At 38.7% G+C, this 19,279-nt stretch overlaps 1 protein-coding gene across 3 annotated transcripts in view; it reads right to left on the reverse strand.

Moving 5' to 3' along the window:
- Positions 1-6,820: 6,820 nt before the first annotated feature.
- PRMT3 (protein arginine methyltransferase 3) overlaps positions 6,821-19,279 on the reverse strand; it is a 162,769-nt gene continuing 150,310 nt past the window's right edge. For all 3 annotated transcript variants that reach the window (XM_075048231.1, XM_075048230.1, XM_075048232.1), the window contains 3 exons: positions 16,269-16,319; positions 15,980-16,067; positions 6,821-7,247 (listed from right to left, as the gene is read on the reverse strand). In XM_075048231.1, coding sequence (XP_074904332.1) covers positions 7,138-7,247; positions 15,980-16,067; positions 16,269-16,319 — 249 coding nt within the window. In that variant the 3' untranslated portion in view covers positions 6,821-7,137. The remainder of the gene's footprint in view (positions 7,248-15,979; positions 16,068-16,268; positions 16,320-19,279) is intronic.

Below are 19,279 nucleotides of genomic sequence, written 5' to 3' on the forward strand. Positions count from 1 at the left end.
GAGAGTGCTGGAACTTAGAGGCATTAGTAAATCAAGGAAAGTCAGTAACACTCTTGCCATTCAGAAAGGGATATAAACGAAGTTTATTTCTATTTTGATGTATGAGAATTAGCAAAGTAGATAAAAATTCAGAACCAGTTGGTAGACATCAGGGAACAGACTGTTACTTACAGATTCATGTACTGAGTAAGCACAAGCTTTTGAAATATTCTATTAACAAAAAGTAATTTCTATGTGCATAGTACCTCACTTGCAGTAAGGTTTCTTCTTGCTCCTTGGGTCTTTGCCGCTCAACAATACCATTAAAAATACTGCTTTTAACTGTGAAGTCAATTATCTACCAGTGAATTTACACAAGGTCAAAAAGTATATCAAAGACTATGTGTTTAAACTCTTTTACTAAACCTGGAAAACTGAACCATCTTCAGGTTCTGGTCCAACTATATAAATGCAACTCAAGCTGACTGCTTTTTAAACCTATTTCATCACATAAGCCCTTCTGCAAATTTATCTGCGGTGGTCATAACGTTAAATGCTAACTTTTCTCTATGTTTTCCCTTGCCTCCTCAAGTAATACAATATTTGTCTTTTAACTGGATCTCACTGTTTCACCAGCGTTAATATCTGCAAATACCTGTATAAACAGAATAGTGTAAAATCTCTCTGGCATTTCTTTCAAAGTTTGTATATTAAGAGATATGCCCATGATTTTAGTTTTTTGGTTGCCTTTGAAAACTCTGAAACGCTGTTGTTATGCAGTGAATCAATGCTGTAAAAGCGGTAGCAAATTGTACGCCCAAACCTGGTTTCTAAAAATAAAAATCACCACTTCAGTCTTCATACAAAGCTTTAGTTTCAACTCTTCATCCTCCAACTCCCCTTCCAGTTAGAGTGTGGGCTTTTCCTACTTCTTCCAGAAAGTCAGTCAGAGCTAGGCTGTGACATTCTACTAACCTTGGTAAATATACACTGCTGCATTTTTTTCTTCAAATAATTTAAACCAGGGACAGAAGATGTTGAGTCATTACTACAGGGAACTTCAGGCACTATTAAACAGACAGCAGAGCAACATCCTTGTAAGAAGAGTCTTAAAAACTTACTAGCAGCCTACCTTTTTCAGTTAGCAGCTCTATCTCCCAAACCAGCTTTCTGAATCCTCTGTAGAGCTTTATCTATTTGAAGTTGAGGCTTCGCTTTTATCTGGATCACAGAAGCAGGATCTATCTCATTCTTGCACACCCCATAGGAGAGAATTTAGAAGGTCAAACTAAGGTGCACACAGAAAAATCCTATTAGAGACCCCAGCGTGATGCACACTGAAGAGACATTCAGTAATGAAGGACCAGGAGCTTCCAAGTTTGTCTTTCTTGCTTAGCTGCTCTCTGATGGGTAGAACCAGGAAGGTAGTTTTACAGCTTAGCTAGCTAAACATTTAAAAGCACTGCAGAAGACAAGGAAGATTAAATAAGCAAGAGATCATAAAAAGGTGAAAATCCCTGTAGATTAGCATCTAAATTAGAAGTGGAGCTCTGAGCATCCGTACTCTTTTCAGCTGGGGTTATTTATCTTCAAGTACATAGACTTTGGGCATAGATTTGCAAGCAGAAGGTATGCCAACCTTCAGTTTTATCTGAATATTAAAAGAACTTTTATGAATCACTAGTCAACCTTAGCACCTCTGACCTTGGGCTAAGTATAATTTAAATTACTTAAGCATGAATGAAGATTGATAATTGATAGTTGAGAATATTCCTTGTGAAAAAGGTTAAATATTGGATTAAACATTAAAAACTTCTGTACATTCAGTGTTCTTCAGAACTCCTGAACTTAATTATTAAGGACAATAAAAACATACTCTCTGCGCTCCCCTCGCCCCCCAAATAATTTATAGCCAAACCATTATTTTTTCAAAATGATTTCCCATTCAACAGAGTAAGTGTAGAAATAATTATGGGATATTAAGGATCACAATCACAGTAATTAATCCACAAGTGTATTTTTCTGGAAAGAATCCATTTAACTACAGAACATTCAGTAAATACAATACGCACTTATAAACAGTATCATTAGTATATGGTATTTTGGAAATGCAAACTGGAAAATTTCAGTATGCCTCTGGTACGTGTGCGTATATGAGCATATATGGCTGTCTAATACAAGTATAAATACCGGAGACATACACATATACACACTCCCATGACGCTGCTAATATCTGCCATGCAGGTTCCTTAGTTTTGCAAATAAAGAATCTTTCCCATTAAATGTATAGTTGCCACCTACAATTTGGGGCAGGCAAAGTTCTACCCTCTTGGAAAACAGACACGCTATTACCATCATGTATTCGTTTGCCCTTTACTGTGTGCAAATTTCACAAAATGAATTTATAAAGAGAATTAAGGGTCCAAAGTACCGCTGATGCCAAAGAAAAGGCCTTTTTCTTTATGCACGTGAAATTACACACCTTAAGCAAGGTATCACAATATCGTTTCACACTACTTCATGCATCTGACCATTGACCTGAAATTACCAACCTTTGTGTTCATTTTTTCTTGATATCCTCCTAGATACAAATCATAGACCGAATCAGATTTTTTCGCATACTTTAGCAGCTCACCATTAGCAACAACAACTAATTCGTATGTTTTGAGGCCTGTAACAACCCCCTGCCTGTACCTGTCTTACCGCATCCGCATCCTCTTTCTGCCACACCTGCAAATCAAGCACATTCTGGGCAGTGCTGATTGCTGAAGCAAAGCTTAAACTTGTACAGAGTTGGTTGTGTCTCTCAAGAATAATCTGCACATTCAACATTTAGAACGAAAGAAGGAGAAGAGTAGCAGTCTAGGACAGGGGACAGACTTGAGTGAGAGTCTTCAGATAACACGAAGCTCCGGTTGTCAGAAATAAGGGAATGCTGCCAGGGCACATTAGAGGTTCAAACTAAACAAAACCCAACAAAAAACCCGGAGTAGGAAAAAACCCAAAGGGCAGAGACAAGAGACGTGCTCTGAAATGGAGGCAACAGCAAGCAGCTCTGCGTACCGCGTCAGGCTAGAAACCCAAGGGGAAGAACGACGAGTGGTGTCAGCAGGGCAGCAGCCAGCTCCCAGCGGGGTTTGCCGGCTGCATGAAAACTGCATCTGTACACACCTGTACGTGGGGAGGGAAAAAGAAGAGACAGGAGAAAACACATCTGGAAGCAAGAGAGACAGGTAAATAAATGGCCAATTTGAATTTCAAAGCTAATGAGATCTAACCCATAGGATATACCAATTTGGTATTTCTCAGTCGGGGGGAAAAAAAAAGAAAAAAAAAAGATTTTGTCACATAGCAAGTTGCTACTAAGAAGATAAATACTGTAAGGCAGACCAGCTCAATTTTTATGAGCTGGTCTAACAGACAAGTACTGTCTGATGATAAGTGAAATTCAGGCTCTCCACAATGTATTTTTTTCCTTCTTTTCCGAATACAGGAGCACACGCTAAAGTAATAAATCTAGGTCTGAAACTATGACTATCCCAGTTGTTAAAAAATATTAAAAAAATCAATACACCAATGACTGACAAATGGCTGTTTCTACAACTGCAACTGGCCTGTATCATCATACCACAAAAAGAATTCAAAGATGATGTGTAGGGAGCAATGTCCTTGGAGGTACAGAAGCGGGTTAAGGTATTGTAACTCCGGGTCAAAGAATAGCAGAAGTTGCAGACAGGTTAGCAGAAGGGCTGAAAATGTGTGAGATGAAGTACAACTGTCTGTGCGTATCAACACGACCAAGCAGCACCTCTGACCAGCCCTGACACAGAGACTATAAACACCCAGTACAGATAAATCTGCATGATTCGCATCGCCCTCCCTAGGAAGAAAAGATAAGGATTGTACTGTTTGCTTTTCCACAGCAATGAGTTGTAGCTATTTCATTAAACAGGTCAGACATCAAGTGTCCGCACAAGTACTTGATGACATGACCTGGGATCTGCATGCAGCACAGGTAGCTGGAAAACAAGGAGTTACCACCACCTGGAGAAAAAAATGTTCTCATGAACTATGCAGAATGCACAATTTTGCATTTCCAGCCATTGCCACACTTTCATTTTTTTTTTTAAATTCAGTCACAGATTATTTGCACCTTTGGCCTCATTGAACATATGCCTTAGAATAAAGGAGCACATTTTGCATGAAGGATTGCTATCTCTCACTGGACAAATTCAAGGGTATTTCTACGCAAAGCAGTTATTTCCCACTTCTCTGCCTCTGATTCGATCATTAGAGTCCCTTTAAAAGAGTGTTTATTGATCATGTTTCCTACAATATTTAATTCTCAGAATTACAATGAGGAAACATGAATAACTGATTGTGCTGTCAAATGAATCCCATATTATTCAACTGCTAGGTTGAGAAAAGCCATTTCTAATTGATGGGCTATTTCTACAGGACACTGTGTGACACTGGCTATGGGATCAATTCCCACTCATGTATTTCGAGTTCTTTGAAACTCCAATGCCTTTATCAAATGACCCTCCTCAGGCTTTACATTAATTAAGGTCTTTTCAGGACATTTTCCTTCTGGTTAAATTATACCAAGTCTTCTCTTCTTGATGCACTTTGTTGGGGGGGGTTGTTTGTTTTTTTAATAATAGCTAGCATTTCCCTTTTTCTTTTACACATTTTCAACAGTTTTTTCATTTATAGTCCCCTGTTACTTAAGTCTACACAAACTCTGTATAGGCCTTTGCACTGCTCTCCCTTTGCATTCTTTTTCTTCCTTTCTTACCTTCTATATCAATGTTCATACAAACACAAAATCTGCAGAGGCACTGACAAATGAAAGTTGGAAGGGACCTCAGCAAGATCATCTAGTCCAACACCAATATGTCAAAGCGTTAGTCACAGTAACACCACGTGAAGCTCCCACAGTCGACTACGTATCAGATGATCAAAATCAGGTCCAGATTCTTCCAACTTCAGGTTGCCACAATACTGAGAACACTGATAAGAAGTTTGCTTAGTCTGTCAATAGCCTGTATTTCTACAGCACCTTTCAGCAAAGGAAAAAATTAGCAGTCCATCCCCTAGCCTGCATATTTACTGTCGAATACCAGTAACTCTGTCACAAACTCCATTAATCAGCCCAATGCCAACTGCTGACATTTCATCTCCAAGGCCTTTTTTTATACAGAGTTAACAGTCTGAGTTTCAGTTAACCAGGCTCAAGTGTTTTAACAATCGAAGATGATCAATGTATTTTCAAAAGGAATATATGTTACCAAGCTAGAAAAATGTTAGCAGATCACTGAGACCTACACATCATCTGTATCACTGTAGCACGTTCATACTTACCAGATACTACTGTGAAACAAATCTTGCATCTTTGATTTTTTTGGTGTGCAATTGTCTCATTTGCTATTAAGTTGTTATAGTAAAGCCCATCCTGAACACAAAATTCTGAAAATAGAATTTATAAACTCTGTGCAGTCTCGTATAAAATCGAGGGATCTAGAAATCAGCGCGAGCAATGAATTCCTACTTATTACTAGGTGAACGTAATAGCCACAGTGTCAACGCGGGTGGTCAAGCCCTCCTTTAGACCATTAAAATGAGTTGTTGACCAGACTAAGTGCTCAGCACCTGAACATTCCTATTAAGCTGCATACATGAGCTGAGCTCTTGAACAGCTAGATGTTAATCAGGACGTTTAAAGGTCTAAAGGTAATTCAACAGTTTTCACACAGGAAAGAACCTCCACCCTACACCCGCCAAGCCAAGGAAATTATTTGGATGCAAATTACTAAGCCACAGGTTTCCACAAGAGAGGATAAAAGCAGCAGAAGATAAAATACAAACCCACAAGTCTGGTTTCAGTTGAAAATATAGTAGCACTGTAGCAATGGCCACTTCCTATTCAATGCCTGCTTCACTGCAAGAAACGAAGTGCTGCGCTGCAGGAGAATTTCAGCTTTTGGAATACAAGTTCCCACTTTTCTGCCAAATTGGCATTACCACTGGTAACACTCGTCTTAAGTTACAGGCAAAAGAGTAAGTATTTCATCCCATTATACAATATACAGTTACCTGAACGCTGTTGAACAGATTCCAAGGGAAAGAATTTCCTCCTCGTCTTAGTCCTCTAAAAAAAGCCCTAACATTATTTTAACAGCAGTTCAGAGATCACTAGCAAAACACTGCCATCTTTGCTTCTTGAAACGATTTTTGAAACCACTTTCAACACAAATATACGTGTACAGTACAAGCACATAAACTGCACAGTGTTATGCTTAGTTCCAACTCTACTGCAGTTTACAGTGTTTAAACATCACAACACACACCAATCCTTGTTCAGGGTCTGTGTCTGTAAGCAGCCAAACCAAATCCACCATCGCAACCACTGCTATTTGTTCACAGTGTTTTTCCTAAAGCTGCTAAAATATACATTTCCATCCACCTAGGTTCCCATAGGCTAGTACAGAAAAAACCGTAGCCACAAATAAATGAGCCATCACTGGCTAGATAGAAGAATTTTCAATTACATAGAAAACAAGGAAACAGGCAACTGCATTATATAACATACTCGGTTCATTTATTTAGATAAATGTAACTAAAATGTGGTACAACTTTTTTATTATAGAAGTGTAATAAAAATAAAGTCTTTGTTGCTGCAATCCTGCAGTTGGAATTCCAAACTTATTCCAGCTGGGATTTTCCAGCTACTGCTGAGGTGCACTGGCACGTGATTTTGCTTCTTCCCCCCCCCCCCAAAAAAAAAAAATTGCACAAGGGTTTTGCCAGTTGGAGAACAAAACAATATTAAGAGTTCATATTTATTGTTCCTCACAGCAAGACTTTAATCTGATTTTTTCAGCCACCAGTCTCACGTAACCCAAAACCATCTTTCTTGCCGTCCGCACGTCATGTGGAACACAGCAGAATCTGATTTTGTCTTCAGTCTCCACAACCCAGTGCAAAAGCATCCAAACAGTACTCTCTCACTTCTAGGTAAACTCTTCATATTCTTGTGTGTGCATATACATATAAAAAATTCAAGACTTTACCATTTGGGGGTATTTAGAAACAGTTATCAACAGTTAAATATAATATTTAAATTTGACATTTCCCAAAATTATATGCACAGAATTTTCACTGCAGGCTGTAGGTCTGCTGTGTGTCCTTCACTGAAAGGGTTATAAAGAGGGACCGTGGATCCTTTCTGTTTTTGCGGACCGCTATCTTTCCTCTCACGGCCTCTCCTGCAAAAGTAAAAAGGAAATATGTTGTCAAAGGCTGCAGTATAAACATCACAGAAAGCTTTTCAACAAGAATGACTGCGGTACAAATACTATACAAAACATCAAAAAAGTATTCTTTGATAATTTTGCACATTCTGTTAATTTAACAGTTAGCTGGGAATTTCACTTCAATTCCCGCGCAGCTTTATTATTAGGACACAAATGACTGACATAATGCAATGCGATTTGCAAAGAATTGCGAAAACAGTTTCACAGATTACTTAAGCAGAGACAGATTTGCCTGGTAGAAGGACAAGGTAAAGGAGAAAAGGGCATTATAGCATCTCTCCAGCTAGGAAGTTTAACCTAGTGTGAACACACACGTTTTCAGAGCTGCTGCAAAATGAATTATTTGATATATTTTAACATCCTATAATACCGAATGTTTTAAAAATTGTTAAGACTAAAGACCCTCTAAGACAATTAAAATTCCACGATTTAAATCAATCCATGCGGCAACCTTACCCTTCAAAACATTTAAACAAAGCAATACAATAACTGAAATAAAAAACTAAATATAATTTCATAGATCGCATCTGACTTCATAGAACAGAACCCTGAGATTCTGTTTGTAAAGGCCGTTAATGAAATGAAGCACTTAATTTTTCTCAGCTATTTCTCAGGCAGTAACCATATTAAATCTGCCTTTCTAAACAGTCTTTTCTGAGGGCCGAAGCAAACAACAGCAGCGCGACCAACTAACAGAAAGGCAGTTCTGAACAATTAATCAATGTCAAGTAGATAGAAAATGACTGATGTTTTTTCACCATTCTGCTGTCCTATGAGCTGCCTGGAGGAAGCTGTCTCTGGGACTCAGCTGCATCACCTTGCTCTTATCATGCTCAGTTGAACGCAAGTAAACCACACAGTGCCATTGCAGTTTGATTAGGACAAAACTGAATCTATTACGATCCCCTTCCCGCATTTTTATTATGCCTTGGGGAGCCCTGAAATTTGTCACCAAAAAAAAAAAACCCCCCACAAAAGAATTCAGCAGAAGTGCTGCACAAGCTTGCTAGCACAAGAAAAAAAGCATCCCTAGGTCCATACTGACCCACTGTCAAATAATACATGTCTGATTACATGCACTACAGTACACCCTATACATGTGCTCTGAACACTCAAAATAGTTTATTTTGGTTCTGACTATTACCATCAGTGAAAACTGTAAGCAATCACATTTTTCACTTATGTTTGTGCAATACAATCATCCATTGGGCAAGCCTGCAGTTTGTGAGCAAAGGTACCTCTCAGTGCAAGAACCCTATCACTAAGCACATTTAGGCCCAACAAACTGTATTTTTTCAGTCTGTAACTTGATTAATCTGAAAGAACTTGACTGACCCCAAAGATTCCATGCAGTCTCCTGTAGAAGTTCTATCTACAGGATGCAACTTAGTGTCCTCTCCCTCTTTGATTATGAAAAATATCAAAAGAATTACTGAAGGTAGCAGGAATCAAGATCTTTCAGGTTTCCTTCTTTTCCTCCTGTGGAAGAGAGCTTTATGAAGCTAACAGTGAGACAAGAACATGGTACTCAAAGCATTCTTTACTCTGACCCCCATTAAAATTTAAGAACCTTACAAAAGATCTCACTGGCATTATTTCAAAGACAGCTGCTAGAAAACTGCAGTGGATTTAGGCTAAACTTTAACTACTAAACTGCTGGTGAGAACTATCTCTGCAAATCCCCTACACAGCAATAGCCACAAGCTTCTAAGTAGTAGTCGTACATGCCTTCAGCTATATAACAGTAAGCTTTGACACCACTCTTCACGGTAAGGTTGTCCTTGCTTGAGGCTGACAATTTAAACATTATCTAGTTTTCCATGTCAGTTTAGACTAACTGAACCCACTATCTTACACAACACTGAGGTCTAGCATGCAACTGAAAGAAAGCAAGTCTCAAAAGCATTACTCGGGAAGAGTTGGCTAGAAAGTCGTTTCCATGAACCATCTATCTTCTGAAAATGAAAAAGACCAGTGAAAGACAGAAATCATTCGTGGTGGGACCAAGAGCATTTCCCTTAAACTCAATAACTTATTCCTTATCCTCTCATTCTTCGTCTTAAACTGTAGGCACCTGTAGCTGTATGCAGACCATCACCTTCGCATTTGGCTGTTTCTCTTACTGAGCCCCCAACCCAAGCAGATCCAAATGAGCAGTCTCTGTACTGAGCAGTAATCACTGCCTTTCGGTATTATCCATCTGATCTGCATCACCCTTCTTCCACCGGCTGGTTACTTCCATAAACTAAGCAACTGTTTGCCAACTCCTTCCGTTACACCACTGTTCACCCTCTTCTGAAACTCTGTTGAGGTTCTGTCTTTTCCTTTCATGCTCTGAGTACATTCTCTGAAGAGTTTTTGTACCAAATTGGCATGTTTCAACTCCCCAAGACAAACCATGAACTAGGCTGCTGCAAAGAAGTCTACGCAGCCAGTTGGGTGAGGTAAGACAGCCTTGCACGGCTGCCCAAGATAACGTGCACGCGCTGCAAGTGACTGAGATTCCCAAGATTGCTCAGGTACCAGAAATGGCTGCCACAGGGAACAGCGAAGACCAGACGCATAGTCCTCCAAAATGTATAGTTGCAGTAGTCAAACTCACTCACCTAGAACTAGTTTTAATTCACTACTTTTTGTAGTGGAGATCCTAAACAGTATAGCCTTGTCCCAAACTTTCTCTCTCAGCAGTTGTGACAAAATTCTGAGAAAACCAGATTGTTGGTGCTGTATGAACCATAACCCCTTGCAGTTGCAGAACTTGCAGAGGGGGGCACACAGAACGGCACAAGAAGTCCATCTGAGATGTCCTGTCTAGGTGCAGAACCTCTATTATTTTTCAAACAGATAAAAAGCCATGAGAAGAGATTCTCTCATTTCAGTGCCTGAAATACACACTTAGAAATGTTTCCGAAAAGTCAGCAGGATGATTTTAAACTGCAGATTTCAAAAGATACAGCATGACGTATGCAAGATATAGCGTGACCTCAAAAATCAAGTTTTAACAATTACTAGATTTAAAAAGTGAGCATAATTTTGGGAGGTATCACTTGTAAGTAAACAAGTGACAACATTCTATAGACACCATGTTGCAGCTGTAGACAGGCAAAACAGACACTAAAATCTCAGTTAGGAACCAAATTATCCAACTGGGATGCACAATATTCAAGTATTTCAGTGTAAGATCAAAACATTCAGACAGATTAATTGTGCCAGCATTGTTTTCCTACTTTTAACGAAGCGCTCTCGGTAGACAAATTAACATTTTTCAGTTTGTAAATTTACAAACAGCTACCCAATTATGGAAACTGGGGAGTTAAAGATAATCAAGGATTTTACAGGGGCTTAGTCATGTGAGTTCTACTTCAGTTTTGCTGTGCTAGCCCCTTTTAGCACCACAGAAAAACAAATCAAGGTTTTATTTCCACTGCAAGGCAATATCAAGAACACAAAATGCCGACAATATGCTGGTTTATTGCTAATAGAATTTGCTTGCATACAGATCTAGGTTTTAACTTCATGCACTGTTACTGAAAAGATTCTGTGGGCCCTTTAAAATATTTTTTCCAAACATTTTATTTATTTAGTAAATGCTTGAGACAGCCAAATGAGAAGGATATTCTGTATATAATTTTTTGTTAATGAAACTTAGCAGGAATATTTCAACAAACAACAAAAGAAAGACACTTATGTTTGGACCATTAATAAGAAAAAGATACTGCTTTGGCATCTCAATTTCAATTTTCAAAATAAAGACATTTTTGAGCTATTCAAAGGGCTGCTAAGTGAAGCCTTGTACTCTGTAGGGAGTCTACAATACAATACTCTTTTGTCTGAGAACACCCAGCTTTTCTGGCAATAAAACATCATCTGGCTTCTTTCTCCAGTTTCTTTAATTTTACTGCTTGCTAAGCAGTTAAAGCATATCCAACACGCTGGCGCTATTTTATTTTACTTCATTGTCCATCAGCTTCAATTCTCTCGTCACAGTCTGTGAGGAGGAAAACTAGCTTTTCTGAATACTTGAGTAGTAAGAGACTATCCCCCACTCACACATTAAAGCTAAACCAAATCAACAGAAATTATCCATTAAAACTATATACAAAGCTGTCTACCATAGTTAGGTATCAAGCTGAAATTCAGTGGTAAATCGGAAGTATTAATTAGGTGTAACTTTTATTGCCTCACTCTCCAGATCTTTGGACCTAGATTAAATGTCTCCCATTTCATCCTAGAGAATTTGCAAACATTGCACACCTAGTGCAGGCTGCGGCAGGAATGGCAAAGGAGGGAGCATTAGCTGCAAGCTCCATTCTTTGGCTTGTAGTGGCTTGATTCTGTTATCGTTAGAATAGAGATCAAAACATTCAGTCTTTTTTATGGTTGAGAAAATAGATCTATTTTTACAACAAATAACCTGGCATCAAACAGCTGAGAAAATTAGCTAGTTCACACTGCAGAACAAAACAATTTTGCCATGGCATAAAGGAGCCTTGTCCTGTAAAATACCCAATAGGTTCAGATATCTGTAAACTCAACCTCTTTTACAGAGCAAATCCAAATACAATCAGTGCTTTATAACCACTTCAGGCATATCCCCAAAAGCTATAAAGCATCTGATAGAGACTTTAAGTCAGCCTTACTATTTTACTCAGAATTAGAAATCTGAGGGAACCATTTTTCTTTACTGGGGGAAAAAAAAAATGCACTGCTCTGTCTGAAAGATGCTTTCAAAACAAGAAACCATTTTAAATGCATTTTATACCACCAAATTCCTCTTTCACTACCTATTGAAACACAGAAAGCAAATGCCACCACAGGTACACTGGTCAGATTATTGCAAGACTCAGATTGTATTACTTCTATTTATTTTCCAATATTTACTAAGAAAAGAGCTTGTCCTGACTCAAACAACGTTGCAGACAACACCAAGTTGGGCAGGAGTGTTGACCTGCTGGAGGGTAGAAGGCTCTACAGAGGGATCTGGACAGGCTGGATCGATGGGCCAAGGCCAACTGTGTGAGGTTCAACAAGGCCAAGTGCCGGGTCCTGCACTTGGGTCACAACAACCCCATGCAACGCTACACGCTTGGGGAAGAGCGGCTGGAAAGCTGCCTGGTGGAAAAGGACCTGGGGGTGTTGGTCAACAGTCAGCCAAACATGAGCCGGCGGTGTGCCCAGGTGGCCAAGGCAGCCAACGGCATCCTGGCTTGGATCAGAAATCGTGTGGCCAGAAGGAGCAGGGAAGTCATCGAAACCAGTGAGGCCGCACATCAAATACCGTGTTCGGTTTTGGGCCCCTCACTACAAGACAGACATCGAGGTGCTGGAGCGCATCCAGAGAAGGGCAATGAAGCTGGTGAAGGGTCTAGAGCACAAGTCTTATGAGGAGCGGCTGAGGGAACTGGGGTGGTTTAGCCTGGAGAACAGGAGACTGAGGGGAGACCTCATCCCTCTCTACAACTACCTGAAAGGAGGGTGTAGCAGGGTGGGCGTCAGTCTCTTCTCCCAAGCGAAAGGACAAGAGGAAACGGCATCAAGTTGCGCCAGGGGAGGTCGAGATTGGATATTAGGAAAAATTCTTCACCGAAAAGGTTGTCAAGCATCGGAACAGGCTGCCCAGGGAAGTGGTTGAGTCACCATCCCTGGAGGTATTTAAAAGACGTGTAAGCGTGGAGGACTTAGGGACATGGTTTGGGGGTGGACTTGGCAGTATTAGGTTTATGGTTGGACTCAGTGATCCTAATGGTCTTTTCCAGCCTAAATGATTCTATGAATACATTTAGTCACAAGTGGGTCTTCTTCGCTGTGTCTCCCAAGGCCATATATACATTTCTTATTGTCAGAATTTCTACAGAGGATTGAGGAACATTGGTAAACACAGGGATGGACATAAAGGCTGAAGCCTTCAAATGATGCAAATGGGTTTAATGTAATATAGTCACTTTTTTCTTCAGTTAACTTGCATTGAGAAAATTCCGTCTGAAGACAAAAAGTTCCCCCAAAAGCTAAGTACACTTGGAGAGGAGCTCAGTTCCACATGCCAGGCAGAAACAACGCATGGTAAAACTGTAACAAGCAGTGCTAATTCATTAACAAGTGACAGACGAGAAACAGTTAGAAGTGCAACTTTACATATACTGCAGAAGTTTGAGCAGTTTGTTTAGCTGGTAAAATGGTAAGCAAAAGACTGAAGAAATCAAAAAACATGGTTAACCACAAATTACCAAGATGAATATTCAAGTCACTATTCTTACAAAGGAAAAAAAAATATGAAAAAAATGGAAAATAAGGAAATCTGTACTTATAATAACACATCTTGAGGAAAAAAATTATTTTTGAACAATGAAGGAAAAGGATCAAAGTCAGGGAGAATGTTTTTTTCCAAAAAAATCACCTAAATAAAGAAAAATTCCTATGTATGTATCAGGAAACACGTTCTATCCTGATGGGCTTATGTCATCAATGAAAAACAAATACCCCACAGTAATTAAGACTGGGATTACAAAGGAAAAGGAAATTACATCAAGAGTTTCTCTCCGAGCCTTCTCTAACACTAGAAATAACAAGCAGAGAACCCTAGATTAAAGTGGTAATTTTATAAAAGATATAAAAACAGACAGAACGGGTAAAAAGATGGGAAAGGGGAACTTAAATAATTACGAAGAGAAGGAAACGGGTAGAAAGGAAAGAGAAACAGCTATAACAAGATTTGTTATGGGAATAATTTTAAGAAACATCAGCTAATAAAGAGAAAGGAAGGAGTTATGGCAAAAGTGATCTTCAAGGTCAACTAGGTTATGTTCACTGCTTCAAAGCACACTGTTTCTGCAGTTGTCTTCAGAAAGTCACGACACCCAGACTAGAATTCTGGAGCCAGGCACACCTCCCAGTAATTTTACACATTTGATAGATGTCAAATGATCTATGTAATATTAAATAATGTGCATATTCTAACAAATGTCATTGCACTTCAAAAAGTTGCACTTCACACCCTATGACATTGAAATTTAATGAGTTGCAGCAAGGAGACCTTAGCCAGCTTTGTCTAGAAAGAAAAACTGAACAGAACACAAGCCAAGTACAAATGCACCAATGCATATGTGCACCCCAAGAAGTGACAGGACCTAAGAATATGCAAATAAAAATGAATTAAGAATATAAAGTCAAAGCATGAAAGAGAAATGATTTGTCAGATAACATAGACCATAGTGCCTTTAGGAAAGGTTCCTGGTAAAAAGTTGTCATGGCTGATAGCTGGAAGAGGCAACTGTAAAAGCAGTTTAATTGAGTGCAGATGCTGCTTTCATCATTGTACATTCCTAATTAGGTCTGTTAAGAGAGACAATATTCCATCTACATCAGTACTTCTCTATAGCATCTCTAAGCTTCTTGACCTCAAGGGTTTTTTGCAGCATTCACATTAAGCTTTTGTATGCTTTCCCCCAATATGTCCGATCTATTTATAAACTGTTCAGGTCGGGGTCATATATTACCATGAGTTTATTAACCAACCAGCAGAAAAGAGCCCCATTCTGAGGTTCCTCCCTTGGTCCCACTAGTCTGTAAAGAAAAATGGCCCTCAAAGGCAACTAATTCACCACTGGGCGAGCGTTCAACAGTGGTGAGTAAATATCTAATGGTTAAGTGGACAAAAATTTAAAAATCATAAAACAGCATAAAAATTTAACTACTTTATTTCCTTTGATTATAAGACGACTAGGAGAGTCAGAAAGAAAGTGCAATTCTACAGGAATAAGAGGGCAAGACTTATAATTCTTGACCTGTTGTATGTCTATGCTCTTGCATGACTATCCTGTAATGATCACGGACATATTTCTGTGTCTATAAAGCAAGGACTATTTGACTACTTGCACAGAAATGTATTTTCAAGACTTACCAAATAGAACTAATTGAAACCACTAACAAGCATCACTTCAGTCTCCAAAACCTTACTTCAACAATTTATCATTGTTGATATCTGAATTTTGGGTTATCCCTGATATAACAGGGATATCAGGTTATCCCTGATGACAACAAAAGCCTTTTTACTTGCATCAAATTCAAGATGAAACATATACAGTACTCACCCATTTAATAAAAATTTACAGTGTATCAAAATAACATCTTCCATACTTCAATGGATCAAGTTCATGGCTGCAAGTTCTTTGAAACTGTTTCAATTTACAGAGTAATCCCATAGTACCAGGTGTAACATCCACGCACATATTCATGATTCATTTAACAAATACAGCGTAGTTCAGGCGTGCTACAAAAAAATCCTATGCAATCGCTTGACAAATATGATACTTAAGAACATTAGTAATGTTGAAATTAAGAGAATGGTATTAGTAATGTTCTAGTCTTGTATTTTTCTGTGTCAGAAATGCTTTGATACAGAAGTTCTCATCAAAATTACAGTATGGATCTATGCAAGTGTAAGACATATGCCTGCTCACAATATACCTATGCAGACATTTATATGTATTTTTAACGTGAATTTTGTATAGACAGATATTTCCCAGTGCTTTGCTGAGAGAAAAAAAATCTCTTCAGCAACAGCTGAAAGATTTCCTTACTAATTCTTTTTAACACTTATGTCATTTTTAACGTATTTTAGATTTAAATTTAATGATAACAGCAGTGTAACACAACCATTGTTGCACCACAACTGAATTTAAATATACCTGCTTCTACAGGAATTGGTTTCTCCAGGAGAAAAACTGTCTGCTTCCAGTGTGTTTTGGTACACTGGGGACCAGTTGAAAACAAGACCTGCAATGGAAGAGTTCAAGAGTTTGATTAAGAACAACATTTTTGATATCACACCACATCAATCAATTACCAAACACACATGCACGTGAAGTGTTTGCTACAGCAAGATAGACTCACTGCCAAACACCTCGAGGCAGAATAAAATACAAAACCACCCTCATCTCTCAAAGATATTTTTAAAATGCATAACCTAATACTCACCTTGTTGTGACAGTTCTTCTCAAAAAATATATCAAAATAACCAGCAACTGCCTATAAAAAGAGGAAAATGCAAATATGATAAAGGAATAATAGTGACGCTCAAGAAAAAGTCTATCGTTAATATATACATTTATTGGGATTTCTACTCCTTTTCAAGCCTTTACTAAGAGGAACAAGCTTAGATTTATGCTTTCAGGCATGCTAGAATCCTAAGTAAAAAAAATAAGCTGTCATTGCACCTTCATTCTACTTGAGAACATTCAGCCCGCTGTAACTGCATTTTATTACACACCAAATTTTAGTCTCAGTTTCCAAAACAACCCACACACCCTAACTGCAACTAGAACTACAGATGAGAAAAGCACCTTTCAGATGTGCAAACCCACAACCATAAAATTCAGTCCTTGTCCTCTACGGCTCCAACGACCCTCACTGAATACACCCACGGTACAAGGGACTCTGCATGACATGTCCGCTCTTTGTGTAGCTTAACGCTATTTTCCACAAAAGTTCCCTGGGAACAGAGGCAGAGCATAAGCAGGCAGGGAATATTTTTCCTCCTCTACTACACACACAGGTTAAGGAAAAAGATTCGCAAATGCTTCATGCGGTCCTTTCCAGCAGTTAATAGTTTCTAACAGTACTCTCCATAGGACTCCTTGGACGACTTCTTCTGTCCCTCCTGCCATCCCACTCCTAACGTCAAAGAGAGCCTCTCTTTTCAGTACATAATTCATTAGTGGGACTTTTCATCCAGCTGGAAGAGGAAAAGAAATACAAAATGTCTGCACACAGAACAGTATACCCACACTATTAGATACACAGTCTTTTAATACTGGCCTGCTTTTTTGACAAAAGTGCCTTGTGAGAGTCCCAGAAATTCAAAGAATTCAAATAAAGTACAGGAAGATGCTAATAAAAGACCATCCACCTCTGAAATCCTGTCCATGCTCACCTTTCTTTGCTTTCTAGCGTCTCCTACAAAAACGCTAAAGCAAATCAGACCATGGACCCAAGGCAGTCATGCTTTTCTATTACATGTCAGCCTGAAGAAATGATCCAGAATAGGCTTTTGAGTAACTCCAACTACAGCAGCCGGGGACTCTCTATCCCTGTGACAGCAGGAAGGGATTCTCCCCACGCCAGCTATAATAGTACATTCAAATAAGATATGTACCAATTCAATGATAGCAAGCCTGCTGCGTGAAAACTTAACTGCAAACAACTGATTATAACCTTCCTCCCATGGCACCAGTGTTTTTCTCCCACTCTAAGAAACTGGTTGTTCTGAATAGTTAAAAAGGACAAGTTCTGTAGCATGCCCTTCGTATTGACTCAGAGATAGATTGCGGAGAAAAAAAAAAAGTCAAACATGCTTACAAAATTAAGGTAACAAACTGTATGGCAGAGGGCTTTATCATTAGGAAATATGTAATCTGAATGGTAGCTAAACTATTCTGATATTTTTCCTTTGTAGTCTAAATCCAGAACTGATTTCACCAACATGGTGGTGAATATAATGTCTTAAAGCAAGTAAGTCTGTGTTAATGCACTTGTGTTAGCTCTTCAACCTAAGGGCACTCCAGATAAGCCTGGAAAGTTCCAAATTCTGATGTTGGCAAATATTCTAAAAAAAAAAAAAAAAAAAAAAAAAGAACTAAGGAGACGCTGAGGAACCTTTGTAACAAATGAGTACCAGATGTTGGAAGCAGTGACTCTTCCATCTCTTAAGTAAAGTCCTATCACTCAATGCTGAGAATCTCATTCCCAAGTGAATTACAGCCTTGCCTCTAATACGCCTTTTTGAGTAAAGATTGAGAAGATTTTGACAAAGTTTTATTGACCCATCAGACTACTTCTATTGATGCACAATGTTTTCTGGACATTAGTCAGAGACGTACTAAGCCATAAAGATATTTTTCAATCATCAGGTCAATACTGTTGATATGCTTACAAATAAGACCTAGGATATGATTAGTGGAAAAAAGAAAACAAGGTTGCGACAACAAAAATACATTAAGAGTTGTGAGAAAAAAAAATTGGCTTCCAGAGAAAATGAGACAATCAAGCTATGTTTTGGACCAGAAAGCTAAAAGCTCCAAGCAGACATACCATAGCTAAGGTGGATGCAATTATCTATACACTTGGGAGCACGAAATAACAGAAACACCCTACATGGTACCCTGAGATTAGCATTTTTTTAGCTGAAACGAAACTGCAGTTATAAACAAAGAATTTGTCCCCTGCTATTTGATGCTCCTATGCTCCGGGAAAGGGGATTTGTACACCTTCCATAAATGACAAGGATAAATAAAACACCAAATTCCTTACAGTACCAATGGTTTCCCTAACTGAAAGGACCTGAAATGCTGACTTTGACTATCTAAATCAAGAGGTAGTAACAGTAATTATTACACATCACGAAGACCACCTTATGCAGAGCTCCAGGGATTACAGAGTTCAAGAGTTCAACAGATTACAGAGAACAAGAGTTCTACATTGATCCATTAAGTTCTTTTTGTTACATTTTAAAATGGCTATGTGACCTTTAGTATTGATACTGACATAATTTGAGCCAAAAGAAAAAAAAATACAGACAAATATTCTAACAAGGTATATTCCTCAAGTCCATAAGGATAAGATCATGCGTTCCCCAAAATTCCTCAAACTTAGGTTAGCTAAAACTGCGCGGGGGGGCACCCCAAAACTAAAACACACACTCTCTGATGAGCTACGTCAACAGGCAACCCCTGTCCTGCATAGCTACATGGAAATTACTTGCTTAAAGTTAAATACGTACAGGAGAGAGTTTGAACGGTGTTTTGAAAAATAACTGTAAGAGCACATATTGCAATTTAGAAATCTAATGAGTATCTTTTATTAACAGCATTTCAAACTGGTTTTGAGCCAACTAAGAAAACCAACCACACACACACTTTGTTTGACGATTTTTCTTTGTGAAATTGGCTGCAACTATGTAATTTGTTTTTAATGAACATTTTCAGGCAACC

Source organism: Buteo buteo, chromosome 16, assembly GCF_964188355.1.
Source record: "Buteo buteo chromosome 16, bButBut1.hap1.1, whole genome shotgun sequence".
Lineage (NCBI taxonomy): Eukaryota > Metazoa > Chordata > Aves > Accipitriformes > Accipitridae > Buteo > Buteo buteo.